Consider the following 22237-nt stretch of genomic DNA (forward strand, 5'->3'; position numbering starts at 1 on the left):
ACACTTGGTCCCAGCCGATTGCACTGCTGGAGTGGGGTGGGGGTGGGGTGCCCAGGGGTAACCCTGCTGCCATAGGTGGGTCACCTTGACTGCTTATAGCCCAGCCTGATTCTTGACAACCCATCGTTTCATGATCCATCAAGATATGAGGAGTCCCAGTCACATGCTTCTGCTTCCGTGAACTCTTGAGGACCTCTCACACTTTATGGACTATGGTCATTTGACTAAGAATGGCCCCCATAGGCTCATATATTTAAATGCTTAGGCACTGGCACTATTTGAAAGGCTTAGGAGGTATGGCCTTGTTGGAAGAAGTTTGTCACTAGAGGTGGGCTTTGAGATTTCAAAAGCCCAAGCCAGGCCCACTGGCTCTCTCATCTTGCTGCCTGAGGATTGGGATGCAGAACTCTCAACTCCTTTTCCAGTATCAGTCTGCCTGTGTGCTGCCGTGTTTCCTGCTATGATGATAATGGACTAACCCTCTGAACTGTAAGCCAGTCCCAATTAAATGCTTTCTTTTATAAGAGTTGCGGTGGTCATAATGTCTCTTCACAGCAATAGAATACTGGCTAAGACATGGACACACTCAAACTGTGAGCCAGCAGGAGCCCTCCCTTGGTTAAGTTGCTTACTTCAGGTAATTGAGAAGAGTGATTGTTCTGCTCGCCCAACACCTGAGATCCTTTTCTTCACTGGAGCCCTAGAAGGCAGCTCACCTGTCTCATGCCCCTGTTCTTTTTATGGAGTCAGGGTTATAGCAAGTGGTCTGCCCTAGATGTCTTCATCATACCATACTAGGCTCTGCTCACTCACACCTGGACCTCAGCCATCCAAAAGCATCTATCTCAAAATGTCCTGGAGCTGTAGGGATTTCCCACTGAAGCTAGGAACTGCAAACAAAACCAGAAAGTAATCCTTTAACAAGTTCCTGCCAAATGCCACTGGCAGAGAAACATCCCCAATGGAACTTGAAATCAACAGAAAACACATATGCTTCAGATTGGGGGAGCAGTGTCGGAAGGAAGCCACTGCTCCCTTGTGTGTCACAAAAGCAGAAAAGATTGCAGATGAAGAAAAAAAAAAAAATCTCCTTTGCAATATGGTTCCAGAGGCAGCTTCTAAACCTCTCAAATGTGGTAATGGAAATTACCACTCACTGAAGGTAGGTGAGAAAGATGTAAATGTTTCTAAGATGTCTCAAAGCCCATTTTCAATGGCTGCTTATGAAGTGCTTTCTCTGGCCACAAAAGGTCACTGAAACGTGTTGCTTGAGTAAGCTCAATTGAAACCCAACTATCCTCTTGGATCAAAGCTGTAAAAGTCACATTACTTATGCATATCTAGACGGTGTTTTCTTTCTGTTTACATTTGTTGGACTGTTTGGTCTTTGTACCAGGTGCCCAATGTCACTTGTCAGTTTGACATACTATTGAAGAAGAGGGTCTTTAAGGGTTTCCCATAGCTTTCAAGTGTTTCATTACAGTAGTGCAAAGCAGAATAATACATCAGATGTGTACTGTGGTGGTTAGAATATCTATGGCCCCCATAGACTCGTGTGTTTGAATGCTTGGCCCATGAGGTGTGGCACTATTAGGAGCTGTGGCCTTATTGGAGGAATTGTGTCACTGTGGGAGCAGGCTTGGAGGTCTCCTATGCGCAAGCTCCACCCATTGTGAAACATGGTCCTCTTCTGCTGAGTCAGATGACTTTAAACTTCTTCTTTATTTTAAGATTTATTTTATTTTATATATGTGAGTACACTGTCGCTGTCGCTGTCTTCAGACACACCAGAAGAGGGCATCGGATCCCATTACAGATGGTTGTGAGCCACTACGTGGTTGCTGGGAATTGAACTCAGGACCTTTGGAAGAGCAGTCAGTGCTCTTAACTTCTGAGCCATCTCTCCAGCCCAACTTTAAACTTCTGTTCCTTCTGCCCCAACATCCTGAGTGCCAAGACTATAGGCATGCTCCACCTTTAATGGTTTCTGTAGAGCTGGGGACAGAATCTAGGGCTTTGTGCATGCCAGGAAAATACCAACTGAGCTTCATCCAAAGCCTCAAGTGATGGTTTTCATGGGAATAAATGCTAATTTCTATCTTTTCTAAATTCAGGTATTATTAACCATGCAGAAATGTTAGAAAGAGGACAGTTAGGTTAAGCCCTGTGCCAACTGATCGCCAGCCTCAGACTGAGCAATATCTTATCTAGCTGGTGCTTAGGTAGTTGAGCACCTAACTAGTCCCCAGATAGCTATAGAAGGATGATAAATGCAAGGTCATTCTTAGCTAAAAGGCAAGGTCAAGGCCAGCTTGAGATACAAGACACTCTGTCTCAAAAAACAAAGTGAGGGTTGAGGAGACGCCTTGATTGGTAAAGTGCTTGCCATGGAAAAACAAGTGTGCTGGGTAGTTTTAAGTCAACTGGACACAAGTTGCCTTTTCATCTTGATGTCATCCAGAGTCATCTGAGAAGAGAGAACCTCAATAAAGGAAATGCCTCCTGTCTTAGTCAGGGTTACTATTCCTGCACAAACATCATGACCAAGAAGCGAGTTGGGGAGGAAAGGGTTCATTCAGCTCACATTTCCACATTGTTGTTAATCATCAAAGGAAGTCAGGACTGGAACTCAAGCAGGCCAGGAAGCAGGAGCTGATGCAGAGGCCATGGAGGGATGTTACTTACTGGCTTGCTACCCCCGGCTTGCTCAGCTTGCTTTCTTATAGAACACAGGACTACCAGCCCATGGATGGCACCACCCACAAGGGACACTCCCCACTTGATCACTAATTGAGAAAATGCCTTATAGCTGGAACTTTTGGAGGCATTTCCTCAAGAGAGGCTCCTTTCTCTGTGATAACTCCAGCTTGCCTCAAGTTGACACACAAAACCAGTTAGTACACCTCCCTAAGATCTAGCTGTATGTACTGGGTTGTGGTAGCACATGCCTTTAGTCCTAGCATTTTGGAGGAAGAGGCAGGACAATCTCTGAGTTTGAGGACAGCCTGCTCTACAGAGCAAGTTCCAGGGCAGCCAGGGCTACACCAAGAAACCTTATCTTGAAAATAAAACCAAAACTCTACCCCTACCCCCACCCAAAATAGGATCGGCCTGTATGGAAGCCTGTGTGGCGTTACTAGGAGGGGACACAGTCTCACAGCACACTCCCTGGTCCTCTGGCTCTTACAGTCTTTCTGCCCCTCTTCTGAAATGTTCCCTGGATTGTCGGGGACTGCTCTGCCAAATGTTGGAACCCGTACTGCCCCAAGCTTTGGGGGCTAAATTGTCCCGGCTCGTACTGCTGCTCCAATCCACGGGTCAGGGTTCAGCAAGAGAGAGTGAGGGTGGATGTGAAGAATGGAGACCAGACAGAGTGTGATTCAGTCCTGTTTATTAAAGTCTCTCTTCTCTCTTTCCAAGTTTCTTGTTCCTAGTCCAAGTCCCAAGTCTCCAGTTCCTAGTCCCTAGTTCCTAGTCCCTAGTGCCTCCAAGTTCCAAGTTTCCAGCCCCCTCTTCTGTGGCCTTCTCCCTTTTATAAGTCTGACTTCTCAAGTCACGCCTTTAAGTCACACCTTTAAGTCACACACACCCAAGGGAAAATCCTGGGTATATAAAACAAGACGTTATCAGAGTGTGCTCAGCTGTTGTAGGCTGTTGAAAACAAGTCTCTTGTCAGGGTATATGGCTCAAGATGGCTGCAAGGATGATAGCTGCCTTTTGTTGCTCCCCACACTGGGTGGCTCATCATTTAAGAGCCTTATTATTCTTCCGGGAGACCTGAGTTTGACAGGTGGCTCTCAACCACTTTGTCTTCAGCTTCAGGAGCTCCAACACTGTCTTCTGGATTCCACAGGCACGTGCACTCATGTACACATAAACACACACACATACCACACATATGCATATACCATACACACACACATACAGAGAGAGAGAGAGAGAGAGAGAGAGAGAGAGAGAGAGAGAGAGAGAGAGAATACAAATATAAGAACTAGCCCCTTTTAGTTACTAGGGTACCTATAACTAACCTACAAATCCCAGTCAGCATCAGTCAACCTCCCTCTCTTCCTCTCTCCCATACTCTTTCTCTTCTCACTTTGTAGTCCAGACTGACATGAAACTCACTACGTAGTCCAGGCCGGTCTGGAAACTCAGTAATTCTCCTGCCCTAGCCTCCTGACTACTAAGATTTGAGGCATCTGCCACCATACCTAGTCCAACCCTCTCTTAGGAAAGAACAGAGTCAGCACATGCCAAACTCTCCTCATATTCACCGCCATCTTTTGCAGCCTGCAGTGGTGAGAGGCAAGGCTGCAGAAGTGCCGACTGTAGCAAGCAGATTCCATCTCTACAGAAACCTTCTACTGAACAGTGGTGATCTCACTTTGAAGCTGGTGCCTGTGACAACAGGGCACATGACGGGTGTCCTGGATGTAAACATACTGTTTTCAAAGCAGCATCAGAAGGTTTGCACGGGATTGCACCTCACAGTTGTTCCCCCTTGTAAACAGCAAAGCTGCCTGGCCTTCAGAAGCTTGGGAGCTGCACCCTCCAGTGAAGCAGTAATGGTAGCTACTGACAGTTCCACAAACTGCTAGCTGTAAGCAAAGGAAATGAGTGACGGGGGCTGCACTTGGCTTCCAAAGATCACTTAAGGGAAAACAAATGCATTAGTCAAACAACACATGGACATGTTTTCCCAAGGCAAATGTCCTGTGTCTGCCACAGTGCCCTGGGGTTATTTCTGTTTGGTTTGCTTTTTGCTGCTTAAATTTTCCGTGTGATTGTATGGTTGACGGGACCTTCACAACTGGAGAGACGGCTGTGAAACTGCCCTAGTGAACGTAACACGTGGCGTTTGCATGACGGTAAGATTCTTTACAAAACCTCCATTTGCCATCTGTAGGACCATGTGGCACTTACAGCTATGCTGGAGATATCTGACAAACTACTGGCATGGCTTGATTAAGTCTTAAGGAGACCCTAAGAAGTTAAGAGGTCCATCTTCCATAGGTACTGAAAATAACATTTCCCACATGTCAAGTTTCGAATCATTTATATCTAACATTTTTTTTTAAGATCACAATTTTGTATAAATTTGCAAGAGAGTATTTTCCTCGATTTGCAAACTCTGCTTTGCCAAGCCTGCACTTCAGCTGCCAGCTGGGCAATCCAGCTGGTGACAGGCGATCAGCCTGGTCTCTTCAGTAAATGTGGAATTAAAACTTAGGCCTCTGTGAAATCAAGAAATCACAATCCTGGGCTTTTGAAAAACTTCTTCAAAGGATGAATTCATGGGTCTATGATAACTTAAAGGCTCTGCTTTGGCAAAATAATGGATTTCAAAGTTTTGGGGCAACGGATCCTGAGACGGCCCATGTGGAGCCCCTGGGAAGGATCACGCTGTGCTGTGTGAAATAGTTTCCTACTCTTGTTCTGTAGCATGAATTTTGTGTTTTGTATGCACGCCTGTACAAATGCATGCATGGGGATATATGTGCTTGTCTAGGGCACACACACAGAGGCCAGAGGCCAATCTCTGCTGTCCTTCTACAGGTCTGACATCTTGTCTACATTGAGGCCTCTCACTTGGTTACCCTGCCAGGGAGCTCCTGTGGTCCACTTGTCTTCATCTCCTCAGGGCTGGGATTCCAGGGAGACAGCACCATGCTTGCCTTTTCTGTATGTTTTAGGTGTAGCAGCTCAAGTCCTCACACTTGAAAGTCTATCTCTCCAGCCCTGGCATGGCACTGAGCACCTTCCAGGTTCTCTCCAGCTTTTACACTTCAGAACTTGAACCCTGATAACAGGAATGAGGTTGGGTTCAGTTACTCACAATCGACTATAGCGCAGAAGGCAGAGAAGCAAGCATCCAGCCCTGGAGGCATTTGGAAAGGTCGTTGTTTTCAGTGCCAGTCTTCTGTTTAGTAATTAAATAGCTGACACCTGATTTGCTTATGACAGTGCGTGGGACTGTTGATTATTGGTGTGAACCAACTAGAGAGCAGGAAGTGTTCCCATTTCATGTGGGTCCTGGCTTATAACAGGTACCATCACTATGGAATAGCTTTAGGAAAAGCTTTACATTATAGCAAAGTTATTCGCTACACCCACTGGGCAAGTACATATTTTATGCTCTGGGATTGCCCTAAGCTGTGCCAGGCATCAGGGCGAGACCAGCAAGCAGAGAAGCCCCAACTCTGTAGTAAGTGACAAGGCTCTTGGGGGAGAAGATTACAAGTGCTTCTATTTCATACCACATCTTTGGCATCCTACAATGCATCCTAAAACAGGGCAATGCTATCTTCCAAATAGACTTGCCTTCATTGCAAACACGCCCATTTCTGGGTGTAAAGTGAAATGACACTGGCCATTCATATGGGATTCCAAGTGGCAGAATCCTGCTTCAAAAATGGCAAAATTCTGCGCTGATAAAGGTGCATTGATGTGACCTCAAAGACCTAGATTGCTCAGTATTAAAGCTGACATGATCCAGTGACAAAGGTTCTGTTTAAGTGAAGCCCTGTCTCTTTAGCTTTCTATATGGCAAGCTACGTGGTCTCTAAATGTCCAGCTGTGCTGAACAACAGCTGCCTGGCTCAGAGAAGACACCACCCAAAGCCGCAGAATTGCTCAGTTAGTGTCTAGAGGTGCTTTGAAGTTGGTATTTTTGCTTTTGCTCTGAGCACATGAGTAATTCTAAGCCTTTTAGGAACCCGAAGAATGATCTAGTCTCCCTAAATTCAGAAGATTCTTAAGTCTTCTTCAATCCTACGCTGTAATCATCTAGCATATTTTTATTTTCCGGTGTTAAAGAATCAAACTTGGGGCCTCACCTATGCCAGGCAAGCATTCTACCACTGGGCTATAACCCCAGCCCTCCATTTCCTGTGTTTTTATTTACCACAGCATAAAATAACAGCAGCGGTCTCCATCACTATTACCTTTCAGTTGCAACTCGATTCTATAGTCACAACAAACAAACAAAGTAAAACAAAACCACAGAACAAATATTTAAAATATTTATTTTCTCAACAAGGCTTTCTTGTCTTCCTTTATTATGCCATGGAGGAAGACAGTTATTTAAAAACCAGAGTTTCATGCTCCGGAATACCGTATTTCCCTTTGTGTTCATTAAATAGTTTCCTTAGCTCCTCCATGTATGTCTGATGCAGCTCCTCAATCTGCTCTGGGGTCGGGTGCAGAGTCTGCTGAACAGGGATGGGACGGCCAACTGTGGAAAACAGAGCACGCGTCATCCCTGAGGAACCACTCCACCTCAGTCTGTATCTCCCGTGGGCAGCTGAGCGCTGGGCTGCCAATCGGCGTCCCTCCAGCCCGCTGGCTCCAGTCCTCTCCTCAGCTCACTGGCTGTCTACCTCAGTCACACCATCCCACTTGACAACAAATAAAGAGTTTCCCTTCTCAGCAGACACTGAGCTGTCATTCTGGTGGTTTAACTTCTGAGTCAAACGCGCTGCTGTGCCGACTGCAGCTGTGCACAGAGTAGGCGTTGCTGCATGCCACGTCACCCTCATTCTCCCCTGGGCACAGCTGACAGCAAGACCACAGGGTTCTTATTGTGATTGACTGTGAAATGCTCAGGTCACGTGACATCCCTCTATTATGACTTTTTTTAAACGTCTTTCGAAACAATTGAAAAATGTCACTTATCTTTACAGCAAAGCCTCTGTGCGAGAAAGTCATATAAGCACAAAACTGAAAGCAACCACAGCTCATTATGAAAACAGTTATATAAGCTGAGTGACATTCCAGTTATTCACTGGAATCTTAGGCAGCTATCTTTTTTAAAAGAAATAACAAATAACGTGGCACACACGATGCCTAAAATGTCCAAGAAAAGTTGCAAAATGAAGTGTGATCCTATCTATAAAAAAATTATTTCTATGTGCACCAACATTTTCAGTGTGCAGGAAAAATCTGGAAAGATAAACATTTTCCTCTGGGGACCGGATCAGGGATGCGGAACGGTGCATTTATTTTACCTGTATCATATGAATGTTTAACAAAGGGAAAAAAAGCATCTGTTTCATCTGTTTAATTACAAGAATGCCGATTGGTTGTAAATAAATCTGGTGGCTTCTGCACATATTTTAAAGGATGTTTATATAATAATCTCGGAATTTTGGAGTTCGGAAATACAAGTCTTGGCGACCTGTATACATTGCACCCTCTGCTGGCCTGATGCTGCTACTGCTCCCAAGGCCAGGCTAAGCCGGGTCATTAACTTCAAACCTTGAAGCAAACTACTCCTTGGGAAGTCTTTAGCTTGGGGGGCATGACGCCTGTGAACGCTGCTGTAGGGGAAAATGGAGTGCAGAAAGAGGGGTGAGGTGGAGGGGTCAGCTCCTTTGTCTTTCTTCAAGCTACATGTAGAGTGAATCTGTGCCAGTAACGGAAGGTGGTTATTTAAGAAAAAACTGAGCAACCGTAAAGGAATAGAGAGGCAGCACGTGATAAAGAACATGAATATGGGAGTTGAGGGGCACAGAGAAAGGTTGGACACACTCACACCTCTAATTGCTGAGTGTTTTACCAGACAGAGCCTCCGAACACTCATGGAGTGTTTCCTTTGATCTTTAGGAAGTCTGATTTATGCATGGTAGACATCAATCCTTCGATACACAGCAGCGAGAACTCGGAGGGAATAAGGCACTGCTGGTGTATACCTATAATTCCAGCACTCGGGAGGCAGAGGCTGGAAGGCCGGGAGCTCCAGGCCAGCCTTGGCTACACAGTGAGCAGCATGGACCTATCTTAGTTTTCTCTGCCCTAAAGTTTCCCAGGCAAGAGATGGAAGAATACAACTTGATGTTCTTAAAGCTTCCTCGCAGTTCTGAACTTTGAGGAAGGAAAACTGAGAAATCTGTACACGGATGGACCAGTAAACTTGTACACTCATAGAAATAGCTGTAGTTTTTAGTAAAACTACCTCAGGGAGAGAGGTCAATGGGATTGTGCAGTGGGGACTGTCGGAGAAGCATTGCTGTCAAGGGTGAGAGTAAGAACAGCTTACTGTTAGAGGAATTGTGACCTCTCAACTAGGGCATCTTCTCCTAGGAACGACACCACAGCTAAGTAAGTCCTATTCCCTTCTTACTAAGTTTTGTTACATTTCAGTGGGTTCTTCCAGGAGCTCAAATATACCCCTTCCTACTGACCGAGTCATAAGACCTTCTTCTTGTAAGATGACCACAGTCCTATTGCCTTCCTCTGAGATGCTAAACGTTCCATCACAGGAACTTAATCTTTAAGCCCAGCACCCCTTCCTCCTGCTCCTCCCCTGTCCCCTAACAAGATTAGAAGGTAAGAAAAATCTCAATGCTTTTTAGGGATGAGCTAGAGGTAATAAAGGAAAACTTTGATCATCAAGACCATTCTTAGACTACAAGACTCAGGGAAGCTCATCTAGTAGCTATGAGGCAAATCCACCCACTTGGGAACAGTGGGCCAATGGGAACAAGCTCCCGTGTGGGTTCAGTTTGATTCCTGCTTCTTGAAATTGAACTGAGCCCTTATTAAAAGCATTCATGCTTATGGGAGCCTATCAGATGCTATTAAATAGACTGCTAGAACAACCTAGGGAGGTTGCCACCACTGTCTCTCCTTCACAGATTAAAAAAAAAAGGCTCTAAATTCAAGCCAGCCTGGGCTACAGAGTGAGAGACCCTGTGACGAGGAAGTTTTTGCTTTCTTTGGCTCTACTAACTTTTCTTTTCCTCCAGCTCTGGTGGGTGGGGGCTGAAAGGGAGATTAAAGCATTTTAAAAAACCCTTATTAAAGTAGGTTAAGTATACAACCTCTCTTAGAAAGAACCCCCACCTGGAGCATTCTAAGTTTTCGTTGCATGGCTGCCATGCCCCGAGGCTCCAGCTTTCAATTGTGTGCAGCTATTCCAGTGTGACTGCTGATCTGTGGGTTCCACAGCAGCCCTGTTCATCTCCTCGTGCTGTGATAAATTTATCTGGCACAGAGAATGGAAAAAGCATATTGATGGCATAATCACCCCAAGGATCCCCGTCTTGCTTCTAGTCCATGCTACCACTTTGCAACTCGTACCTGGGCTAGAGGAGGAGGAGTTCTGTGAGCCAGTGCAGACAGCAGTTAGGAGGGTTGGGCATGGATGCTCTTTTTTTTCCCCTCGGGAAAGAATCAATTGTGGTGGTTTGTATATGGTTGGCCCAGGGAGTGGCACTATTTGGAGATGTGGCTTTTTTGGAGTAGGCGTGTCCCTGTGGGTATGGGCTATAAAACCCTCATCCTAGCTGCCCAAAAGTCAGTATTCTATTAGCAGCCTTCAGGTGCAGATGTAGAACTCTCAGCTCCTTCTGCACCATGCCTGCCTGGATGCTGCCATGCTCCCACCTTGATGATAATGGACTGAGCTTCTGAACCTGTAAGCCAGCCCCAATTAAATGTTGTCCTTAGAAGAGTTGCCTTGGTTGTGGTGTCTGTTCACAGCAGTAAAACCCTAACTAAAAAATAGATCTTTTAAAATGAAAACATCTTTAGTCTGCTTGTCTGTAGGTAGAAAGATTCCATAGAGCTTATAACTCCCCAATTATTTCTTTCTTTTAGACACAGATTCTCTGTGTAGTCAAGCTGACCTTGAACTCACTAAGTAGCCCAAGCTGGCGTCAAACTGCCTCAGCTTCTCTAAAGCAACTTGTATCAACACACCAAGCAAAATTCTCCTAGTGTAATGAAGGAAGCTCCCTCCTTAAGGTGTACCACTAGAGAAAGAACAGGTAGGCATATGTGGCCAGGTGCGGCTGTGGATAAACTTGGGAGCTGGAAGATCTCTGAGTTCAGATCCAGTCTGTGACGGAAGTTCAAAGGATGGCCTGTGTGTGTGTGTGCTTTCAAATGTGTACTTTGGTGCATGGCAGCACATAGGCACTCACTTGTGAACCTTCCTTGAGCAGTTAGAATGTAATACTGGGCACTGAAGTGCTGTAAGGATGCAGTGTGGTTTGCCACTTTGGCTCATGGGTTATTTTGAGTGAACAATACTTATAATGTGGCAGGGAATAATTTTGTGATGTGAGATGGGGCTTATGGTTTTCCCCTTTCTTCATGAGAAAAGGAACTAAAACTCTCGTGTAAACGATGCTCTTCTTGTACCAGGAAGAAAAGAACATTCTTTCCAGCAGATCAGGGAGGTAGCCAAGAGGAATCCTTGCAGTCTGTGTTACAATAACGCTTTCCTGTCTTTAGTCTCTGCATACATTTTAGCTACTTTCCCACACTGCTTGTCTTTGGTTAACCCAGTATATAAATGTGTCTCCTACCCACTTCTGTGAGACTTCAAGACATTATTCTCTCCTCTAATATTTCCTGTCTTATATAAATAAAACTTAAATTGCATTGCCTTCTTTTCCTTCTATTTCAGAAATCCCTTAGCCTGTGTCTCCTCCTCTAGTATATGACGACTTAAGACACAGTGGACTGTTTTGCCCTTATGTGGGTTGGAATCAGTTTCATTAAAATAAAATACATCTCCTTATCCTTTTTAGAAAGAATGCCAAAAGTACTTGCATCCTCTCAGCTACATTCAACCATTCCTGTGTGCTTTGTATATGGAAGAATACATATGAACATCAGCATACATAGAAATTATTATCTTTTTAATTTTTTTTGAGACAAGGTCTCCTATAGCCTGGGAAGGCCTTGAACTCACTATGTAGTGAAGAATGGCATGAACTTTGGATCCTCTTGCTTCTAACTTCCAAGTGCTGGGATTAAAGGTATTCATCTACCCTATCTGTTTTATGCCGGGGATCAAATCTCAGCCTTGTGCTTACTAGACAAGCATTCTGCCAACCAAATTACTTACCTAGTTCCTTATTAGGGTTTTTGTTTGGTTGTTTATTTATCTGTTTCATTTTGAGATGGGATCTAGTATGTAGCCCTGGCTAGCTTTAAACATGTAACAGTCTTGCTGCCTCTGCCTCCTAAATGCTGGAACCAAAGACACATACCACCATGTCAGGCATGCTATTTATGTCTTTAAAACATCTGAAATGAGATCATGGATAGCACTAACTCAGGCATGTGAATCACCCCTTTTTTATTTTCTAAGAATGGGAAAAGTGTCCTATGAATCACCACAATCACACCTAGAGTCCATTGCCAGATCACACTCACAGAGTCACACCTTTATGTGACATTTTGCACATAATCCACATTCAAACTCTGTCAAGGGCTTCATTAATCCTGCTTCCATTTGCTTCCTCAGCCCATGACAGCTGTATGTCTTTGAGTGTCTTCTCCTCTCTGTCCTCCCAGAAACTGATTTTTTTTTAAAATGAGCCATTTGTCTATTTCCTCACAATTTGATTTGGGTTAACATTTTGGCAGGAATCCCTGTTCAAGGAAAGCTCAGTACACTCAGAACCCTCAGCAAGCTGGTCAGGAAGGCTTCCTGGCACTGGAGTGGCATAGCTTTGCATGCATCATGACACACAACGTAATCCCTGGAGAAGCCCAAGAGAGAATGGGCCAGTTACACTTACTGTCTCTCTTAGAATTACAAAATCTAAGGCTAAGAGAAAAGGAAACACTGCTGGTCACTCGGAGTCAGACCTTAAACCTCACCACTCCCTTCAGCCCATCAGCCTGGTGCATGATAAGGATTCTTAATGTCAATATTGATCTGTGTACAGCTGGGGACATGTTAGCCACAGCCATTAAAACATACCTCCTAAGAACCAATCTCTCTCCCTCCTTTTCTTATTTCCTTCTTCCTTTGTTCCCTCCCTTTTTCTTAGCCTTCCTGTTTGCAGTTCTGTGAACTGAATATGCCTTTTACATACTGGGGAGTGGTAGAATGACTCCTCTACCACAGAGCTAAATAGAGTCTAACTATGTAGTTTATGTCCAGGCTGGCCTTGAACTCATTCTGCAGCCCAGGTTAGCTTTGAACTTGTGATCTTCTTGCCTCAGTTGCCTAGTAATTGGGACCCCAGGTCTATGCTTTGGTTCCCACAAATCAGGCTCTTTGGAATCCTTGACTTCCCTTCCGTTGTCCTAAGATTATGACAGCTGGGCCTTTATGAAATGTTCATATTTTTAGCCTCATTTAAACTTTTCAAATAATAACAGGCCGCCAGAGATGCTATGGACTAAGAACCATGGGGAGGGTCAGGCAGTGGTGGTGCACACCTTTAATCCCAGCACTTGAAAGGCAGAGGCAGGCAGATTTCTGAGTCCGAGGCCAGCCTGGTCTACAGAGTGAGTTCCAGGACAGCCAGGGCTACACAGAGGAAACCCTGTCTCAATAAATAAATAAATAAATAAATAAATAACCAACCATGGGGAAGAAGCAAAGGGAGGAGCCAATGGAGTGTCCCCTTATTCTGAGTTTTCAAAAGAAGCGCAGTGCACAGTATGAATGATAGTAACGTCTTGATAGCTAGCTCACATTTAGCAATTGCATTTGATTCTGGCTTTGTCAGAAAAGGCACAGTTTAACTATGTCAGATAACAAGTGACTCTAATTTTAAAAAACAACTAATTCAGTGGGGTAATAGCTATAATCCTTTAACTGAACAGAATGCCCTTTATTTTCAGGATGTGAGCATATACACTACATGTAATTAAACTTATTCCTCAAATCGTATCTTATAATTTCCATTCTATTCCTTCCCTAAATCAACAGCATGACACAGGGCAGCCCAAATGATGAACTGATACTATACCAAAGAAATAAGCCAGTTGATCATGAAGCTACAGTTGTACTCTGATCTGTACCTGTGTTCCCCACAGTAACCAACAGGCTGCTATATCCCATCTGAGTAAATATGACAGCCACAAACAGTATCATGTAACTACATCTGAATGGCAAGCAAAGCTCATGGGAACCGACAGCAGGAAATGCTACGTACGTTCATGCGCACTGTGACATTTCAGCAGGAGTGGTTCGGGTGGAAGCAGAAACATCAGCAGATCAAGAACACCTGGCTACATAGTTCCAGGCTAGCCTGGGCTACACGAGATTGTTATGAAAGAGAACCAGGAGGAGGAGAGAAAGTGAAGAAGGAATGAAGGAAATCCTAGTGAAATGGAGCTAAAAAAAAAAAAATAAGTTGGGCTGGAGAGATGGCTCAGCAGTTATGAGCACTGACTGCTTTTCCAGAGGTCCTGAGTTCAACTCCTAGTAAACACATGGTGGCTCACAATCATCTGTAATGGGATCGGATACCCTCTTCTGGTGTGTCTGAAGACATCTACGGTGTACTCACATACATAGAATAAAGAAATACATTTTAACTCAAAAGAGTCACTATGTTCAAATTTCAGTTATTAGGTTATTGTGGTAAAAATACTATTTCCATCTCATATAAAGCACAAAGCTGTGATTAATTCTGCTGAAGAGGTCAGCTCAGGGCCCTTGGAAAATTCCACCAGCCCCTCCCTTCCCAAAAGGGAGAAGTCAATGAATAAACTCCTTTTGCTTTTTCATCCATCTCCGGCCTTGTGTGGTTCACTCGGGGGTGTCCCCAGTAGCTAAGGCTCATCAAAGTCTTACATTGCATGTTTGGCTTTTTTTTTTTTTTTTTTTTTTTTTTTCATTTTCGACTTCCCAGTCTCTTCTGAGCCTAAGAAGGAAATTATTCCGCTCCTGTCAAACAGTTTTTGTTTTCTTTTTGAGACAGAGTCTTGTGTGTCGCTCAGCCTAACCTTGACCCTGGGTTCCTCCTGCCTCCATATCCTCCTGGTGAAACTACAGACACATCCAGGTTGGGTGCTGCCCCTTCCCTTTTCTACTCCTCCCCATCTCTAGTCACTCAGACACGCACCTTATATACATAAAATCACTCTATACCAGAACATATATAAGCATAATTAGTGACACAAAGCATGCCTTCAGTGACGGACTGACACCAGGGGTGTGTGGCTGTAGAGACGTAGAAGGAGCCATTTAGGAAAGGCCAAAGGCAAATACGTTTTCTGAAGATGGCCACTGAGATGTCTTTAAGCAACAGAGAAAAGAAACCAGCATTAATTAGCACAGAATAGTAAGAATTGCGGAGAGTGGAAACCAGCGCTTATTAGCAGAGAACAGTAAGAAAGAGTTAAGTTTCCAGAGGCCATCCGCTTCTGGCCTCCAGAAGAGCAGAACAGTAAGAGAGAGTAACAAGGCCACAGATCATCAGTCTTTTGCCTTCGTCCAACCTCATCACTTGTGATGCTGGGAAGGTCTTCAGCAAAGACATATATAGAAACTTCCACGTATTCAGCCTCTGATGTTATTTGTCTATCAGTCAACCACTACACTACTAAAGGCAGTTGCAGAGAATCAGGTCCACTAAGGGGCACTAGAAACTTCATGCCTAAACTTGGATTCTAATCCAACAGTGGAATTTTGCAAAGTAATCAACTGCCACTCAAAATTGGAATAGAGATAGTTCATTAAATGGGCATGCTATGGTTAAAAGTTCAGTTAAGGTCTAAGACAGTGGTTCTCAACTTATGTGTCTTGATGCCTTTGGGGACTAAATGACCCTTTCACAGGGGTTGCCTAAGACCATCAGAAAACACAGATATTTACATCACAATTCATAACAGTAACAAAACTATAGTTATGAAGTGGCAACGAAAATAATTTTATGGTTGGAGTCACCACAAGAAACTATATTAAAGGACTGTAGCATTAGAAGGTTGAGAACCACTGGTCTAGGGCATTAAGAAGTCCAAACTCAGGACTACTACCTTTTATTTTATTAGCACCTGACCAATAACAGCGAACACCACATGAAGTAAAAGCTTTGTGTATTTCATGTACATACCAACAGTGCAGATCAGTTTCCGATAGGGAATTATGCCAAAGTTGTACTGGAAAAGTCCTCTGGCATAGATCAGTGGCAAAGGTATTCCTGTTAAACTCTGCATTATGTCTTGTACAGTTCGAAGCCAGGAGCCTTTAGGGTTGTTAATTTGTTTATATAGTTCATTTTCACCAAAAGAAAACACTGGAACCAAATTGGCACTGCAACAGAGGGGAAGAGTACAAATTTACAAGTAAATGCAAAATGTTTGTTTGGTTGTGCATAGCAAAATGTATGCACACAGGTATCTGCAGGTGCACACACTATGCAGGCACAGAGATTAAAAGGTGGCCCTCCCTCTGAGCTAGAGCTATGCGTGTTTGCAGGATGCCTGGCTCACTATGTGGGTACTGGGATCTAAACTCCAGTCTTCATAATTGCACAGTTTAATTGTTGAGCCCTGAATCCCCACCCCCACTAGCCTCAAGTTTATGAATTTAGATAATTTACATTCATCCAGAGTTTTCAAGAAAACTTCCCAAACTCTAAACGTGCCAGTGACGTTGAATCTTTACTGTCAACTTGAGAGGATGTAAATGTAAAATCTCCTAGAAGACACACTATAGGCACCGGTCTGGCTTGTTCCTGGGCAGCCACCATGTTCCCACTGTTTCTCGGCTCTGACCTGGGGTCCAGCTAGCTAGATGCACAGGCCCTGGCACCCACAAGACGCCAGCATGGGGGATTGGCTGCCAATCCCCCATGCTGCATCCACAAAGCTCTGCTGAACCCCAGACAATATCTGTCATCCTTGCAGTACCTGGTAGAAATGAGACTCTTAAAGCTTAATGACTATCTAAAGGATTTATACATCTGGAAATGCTCAATTAACAAGCTGCCCACACAATTAGAACTGTAACCCAATATCTAACCTTTTGATAGAAGTTGCTACCCAGAACAGCTTTCGACCCATCTGTGGTTCTCCATGGAGGCTAGCTTCCTCTTTCTCCTCCTCTTCCTCTTTTTCTCCCCTCCCCTTCCTCTCTTTTTTCTCCCAGCTCTACCTCCTCTCCTACTGCCAATCACCCAGCTCCCCTGGGAATACAATGTAGCAGAATAAATATCCTGCTACAGCCTCTGGGTGTGTCTGTGAAGGTGTTTTTATAGAGGTTTTGAATGAAGAGGGGAAGATGATCCCTAAGCATAAGTGGCAAACATCCCATGGGCTGGGGTCCTGGACCGAATAAAGAGGAGGGAAGGAGAAAGTGAGCTGAGTCCCTTCGTTCATGTCTCTCTGCCTGTAGACTCTGGGTACAACAAGACTAGTGGCTTCCTGCTCCCCAAATGCCTTCCCCAGGAAAATGGACTGTATCCCCTGAAACAGGGAACCCAAATAAACCCTTCCTCCCTCAGACTGCTTTAATCTGGCATTTTTCAGCAACGGGAAAAGTAACTGACACCGTGCCCAACCCATCCACTTTGAGACACTGAAGCTACATGAAGCTGCATGGACTTCACAACGCTTTAAGCTGTTCTTGAAACCCCTAAGAAGTACTTCACCAAGCTAGCCATGGCCAGAGTTTTATTCTATAAAAGTCAAGTTTTTGGGTTAGTTAATTTTTCCCCACTGGCTTCCGTCCATTTTGTGGAGTATGTAAAATGTGTCCACTGTTGTTCTTTAAATTGCTGTGAGCTGTGACGTCAAACTGCCTTGGTCGAAAACTCATACTCCGTTGCCGTTGACTCGGAGAGTGTTCTCTAAGGACCAGGAAAGTTATTATCACTCCTTGTGCTCATGTAATTACTTATCCTTTTAAAACCCTAAACAAATAGCCATGTGACTAGGCCAGGCAGGGTGGCTCACACCTATAATCCTAGGACTTGGCAGGCTCAGAAGGAGGATCACAAGTTTGAGGCCTGCGTGGGCTACATAGTGAGTTCCAGGCCAGCCTGGACTATATATGAAGGTCCTGTCTTCAACAAAATGAAGAAAAAAAAAAAAAACACTTACCCATGGGTCAAGGCAATCTTAATAAATCCTTTGCGCTGGAGGAGGCATAGGGTAAATTTTCCTGGCTGGGACTCCAGTGTCTCCTGTGCACCCCCGAGGACAATGACTGAAATGTTCCCACCTCCATTCTTGCTCAACACATGAGACACACTCTTCTTAGAAACTGAAACCGGCCCTTAGTGAGTCAAACAGAAAGTATAGATAGCCATTTCTTTTGAAGAATAATTTTTTTAAATACTAATTTATTTAATGTATATGAGTACACTGTCGCTGTCTCCAGACACACCAGAAGAGAGGGCATGGGATCCCATTACAGATGGTTGGGAGTCACCATGTGGTTGCTGGGAATTGAACTCATGACCTCTGGAAGAGCAGTCAGTGCTCCTAACCCCTAAGCCATCTCTCAAGCCCTGAAGAATAATTTTTAAAAATAATGTTTTATAGGGACAGTGATGGTTTTATTATGATTCCTACTATTAGAGAAATATAAGACTTTGAATGATAATCTGTCTCGGTCTCGGTCTCTCTTTCTCTTGCTCTATCTCCTCTCTCTTTCTCTACATGGTCACACCATGTAGGCTTACTGTCCCTCAGCTCACTAGCCTAAGCTTGCACCAAACTCATGGCAATCATATTAAATAAGCCTCCAGTATGCTGGGGTTACAGGTCACACCTGGCTTTGAATGGACTACTCCCTTGAAAGAAAAGACAAGCGCTAATGGATAAGAAAATCGGACCTTTCGTGGATAGCTTTGAACTTTCCCTGAGTTCAAAGACATGTTATTTAGTTCTGAGTAACCTACATGAGAGAAGAAGAAGAAGAAAAAAAAAGATATCGCTTCTCTTGCAAAGACAGCCCCTGGATCTTGACACATAATCTTTCTGGCTCTCTCCTGGCCACTTCTCATACCCTGCTAGGTTTTGTCAACCCTTTCTGTAAGCTGCTATTTCTGAGAGTCCCTTCATTATTTCTGTTGTGTTCTCATCTCTATTCATGGACTCAACTACCACTTATGTGGGTTGTATCAAACCCATCTCCTGCAATATTTTCCTCAGCTTCCCAGGCCACATCACCAATGGCCAAAAGGAAATCTCCACTTTGATGGCTCAAAGACACTTCAAACTTATTATCTCCAAATCCAGTGCATCAAATCATTCCTAACAGCAGGCCCTGTTCCAACATTAACAACTAAGACAAAGAATTCCGTCACCCACCCGGTCATCCAGTTCAAAATATCAGTCTGTTGTGTAAATTCCCTTCAGCTGGCTATCAGTTGACTGTTGACTCATTTCATTCCAAAGCATTTATTGGACACCTGCTCATTGTATCAAATACCGACAATAATGATAATACCCAGCTGCTGCCAACTGAAGATGAGTCAATCGTGAAGTCTTGTTACTGTGTCAAGCATTGTTCTCTTCCAGATTTCTATTATCAGAACACTGTGTCAGTGCAGTGCACATCAGATCTCTCTGGTTACTGCCATAGACCTGTCCCAGAGTTCTAGCGTTCAGACTACACCCATCTAACCTGTCTCTATGCTGCTAGATGAATGATCTTTCTATCACAAAGCAAATGAGCAAGTAGATAGCACTTTTGTTCAAAGTCCCTCCCAAGTTCCCCAGGGCTTTACTCACAGAGGAAAAGCTAAAGTCCTCTGCACAAGAGGCTGCTGTAACTAGATCCCTGGCACCTACGCCAGCCAGCGTAATAGGCGGACAGATAGCCCATATGCACTGTTCCGGCTTACATCCGGTGGTTCCAGACCCTCAAAATGGGACAAGATGAATGGGCTGTAGTTAGGATTTAAACTTCCTGTGTGGGAGGAAGGTCATAGGAGGAAGCCTTGGACCACAGATTGTCCTCAGAAGCCAGCACTGGGAAATAATGCTGAAAACTTAAAGATGGCAACAGCCTCAGTCGTCACTGGCTACAAATTTGGATATTCTTATTTAGCATTTAAGGCATGAAGGCTACAGCAATATTATAAAGCCAACGATGACACACAGCATCTCAGCTCTAGTAAACAAGAACAGATATGATCACAATATTACGAAAGACTCGGGCTGACTGTGACTGACATGGCCACGGAAAGGGGAGTAGCTTGCTGTCTCTGCCGCACCTGTTCTCAACTACTCAAATTTATCAGCGATCATATTTTGATTCAGCAAAAGTATATTTAAAATCTATTTCTGTGACTTTTTTGGAAATTAAATATTTATCACCCCCCTTTCATAAAACTCTAACCCAATGTCTACAAGATGAGGAGAAAGAGAATGTCTTTCTTCGGTAGTTTGGGGTGTTAGTGCACCCTCTTGAGGCCAGATGGTAGATCACTCGGTAGTTCGAGGGGTTAGGGCGCCCTCTAGTGTGCTCTGCTGCACTCACTGGACTGAGGCGTTTGAGGCTACAAACTGGTGCAGACTCTAGCCAGCTTTGGATTGAAATGATTTCAAGATACATAACAACAGAAGTGACTATATAGGAAGCCATGCCAATCTGGAAGATAATAGAAAATCTGTCCCTAAATCTGTCCCTAACTCTGTCCCTAATCGATACTGAAATTTTTCTTTTTGAAAAAGGCTAGCCAGGTGGTGGTGGCGCATGCCTTTAATCCCAGCACTTGGGAGGCAGAGGCAGGCGGATTTCTGAGTTCGAGGCCAGCCTGGTCTACAGAGTGAGTTCCAGGACAGCCAGGGCTACACAGAGAAACCCTGTCTCGAAACAAACAAACAAACAACAACAAAAAAAGGCTAATCATTTTTCTTTATACCCAGGAGCTGCAAAGGTAATTATAACCACTGTACATAACATTGACAAGTACAAAATATTTTGTAAGCTTTGTAAGCTATTGAGGTGAGTGGTCAAAAAGCCCATCAAGTTGGAAAACCAAATAGAGTTGAAATGAAGGCTACTGGCATGAGCGTAGCTCTGCGTATATAGGCATCACTAAACCACTTCAGGATGATTCTGTTCTCAGAATTAGTCATTAAAGAGTATTGAATTGTACAGGCACAGTGGCACACACCTACAGTTTCAAAATTTGAGAGGTGGAAGCAGTACCATCAGGGATTCAGGGCCAGAAGACCAGCCTGGCTTACAGAGGGAGGTTCTGTGTAGCACTGGCTGTCCTGGAACTCACTTTATAGACCAGGCTGATGAGGGGTTACTTTTATTTCTCCATTCCATGCCCTCCCCTCCCTCTTCTTCTCTTTCCTTGTAGATCTGGGGGTAGCTTTGTTCATGCTAGACAAACACTGTACCACTGACAACATCCACAACCCTAGGAGTTACACACAACCTAGGATGACAGAGCCGGCAAGCACACTGAGTATTTTATAACTATTGCTACTGCGAGACACAATAGAAGACATTTTCCAGGTCTAGCATTCATAAAAGTATGCATACCTCTGCAGAGTGCAATTTATCATTTATTTGATCTGTGACTGTCTTCCACATTGGAATATACTAAATGCATTCACCAATTTCTTTTTTTCCAGTGGATTGGTGTTTATTGAAAAAAATCCCTATGTTGCTATCACAATACTAAGTACTTGGGATGAACAGAGGAACAGAAGGCATGGTTTCAAGGTCTATGCACTATGAGTTCAGGAGTGTGTATGAGGACAATTCACAGAGCTAGGAAGTGTAAAATCAAGTAGCTGCTGGAGGCGCTGCTGCCTGCCACCCCAGAACACTGTAGGGACAGTGGCTGTGTTACTGAGCCCTGTAGGGACAGTGGCTGCATCACTTACCGTTACTCATGAGATATTCTCGAAACAATGGGAAACAGAACCAGATCTTGGCCACGTGGAGATACGACGTAAACTTGGGAAATAGCTTCTTGAAGTCTGAGTAATTTGTACAAAAATTTCCAAAAGCTCCAGCCACAAATATTCCATGAGGGTGAAACCCAAATATATAATTGTGACCTGGATCCAGATCCTGGGTTTTGATGAGCTACAGCATGTTCACATGGAGAGAAGGAAATGGTATGACCTGGATCAGTGAGAGATGGAAGGGTTCCCTTCTCCGAACTTCAGTGGGAGATGAGCAACAAGCTTCATCGTAATTCCCTGGGTTGGAGATAGTTTGATATCCACTGAGCCCAGGTCCCTCCATACACAGTCTTCCAGACTTTGTCAACTTGTCTTAAGATTCATTTATTAACTTGGACCAAACTGCAAGCTTTCTCTGTAATAATTTGAATGTGTCCATCAGTTACCCACAAAACCACACTGGACACATAAACTCCAGAGCAGCAGTGTGGGGATATGGGACCTCATGAGAGGAGCTTAGATCATGATGGTGGAGTGAGGAGAGCCTGGCATCCTTACTGCTAGTGTGGGTGGCCTTTCTAAAAGGACAAATTGGTCCTTCCCTTACAATCTCTCGTCTTCTGTATGTCATGAGGTCATGGGACAAGATGATACT

At 44.1% G+C, this 22237-nt stretch overlaps 1 protein-coding gene across 2 annotated transcripts in view; it reads right to left on the reverse strand.

Moving 5' to 3' along the window:
- Positions 1-7008: 7008 nt before the first annotated feature.
- Positions 7009-22237, reverse strand: part of Mogat1 (monoacylglycerol O-acyltransferase 1) — a 28729-nt gene continuing 13500 nt past the window's right edge. For both annotated transcript variants that reach the window (XM_034498928.2, XM_076931614.1), the window contains exons 3-6: positions 21559-21763; positions 17803-17977; positions 15813-16012; positions 7009-7234 (exon numbers count right to left, since the gene is read on the reverse strand). In XM_034498928.2, the coding sequence (XP_034354819.1) occupies positions 7080-7234; positions 15813-16012; positions 17803-17977; positions 21559-21763 (735 nt within the window). In that variant the 3' untranslated portion in view covers positions 7009-7079. The remainder of the gene's footprint in view (positions 7235-15812; positions 16013-17802; positions 17978-21558; positions 21764-22237) is intronic.

Source organism: Arvicanthis niloticus, chromosome 3 (genome assembly GCF_011762505.2).
Source record: "Arvicanthis niloticus isolate mArvNil1 chromosome 3, mArvNil1.pat.X, whole genome shotgun sequence".
Lineage (NCBI taxonomy): Eukaryota > Metazoa > Chordata > Mammalia > Rodentia > Muridae > Arvicanthis > Arvicanthis niloticus.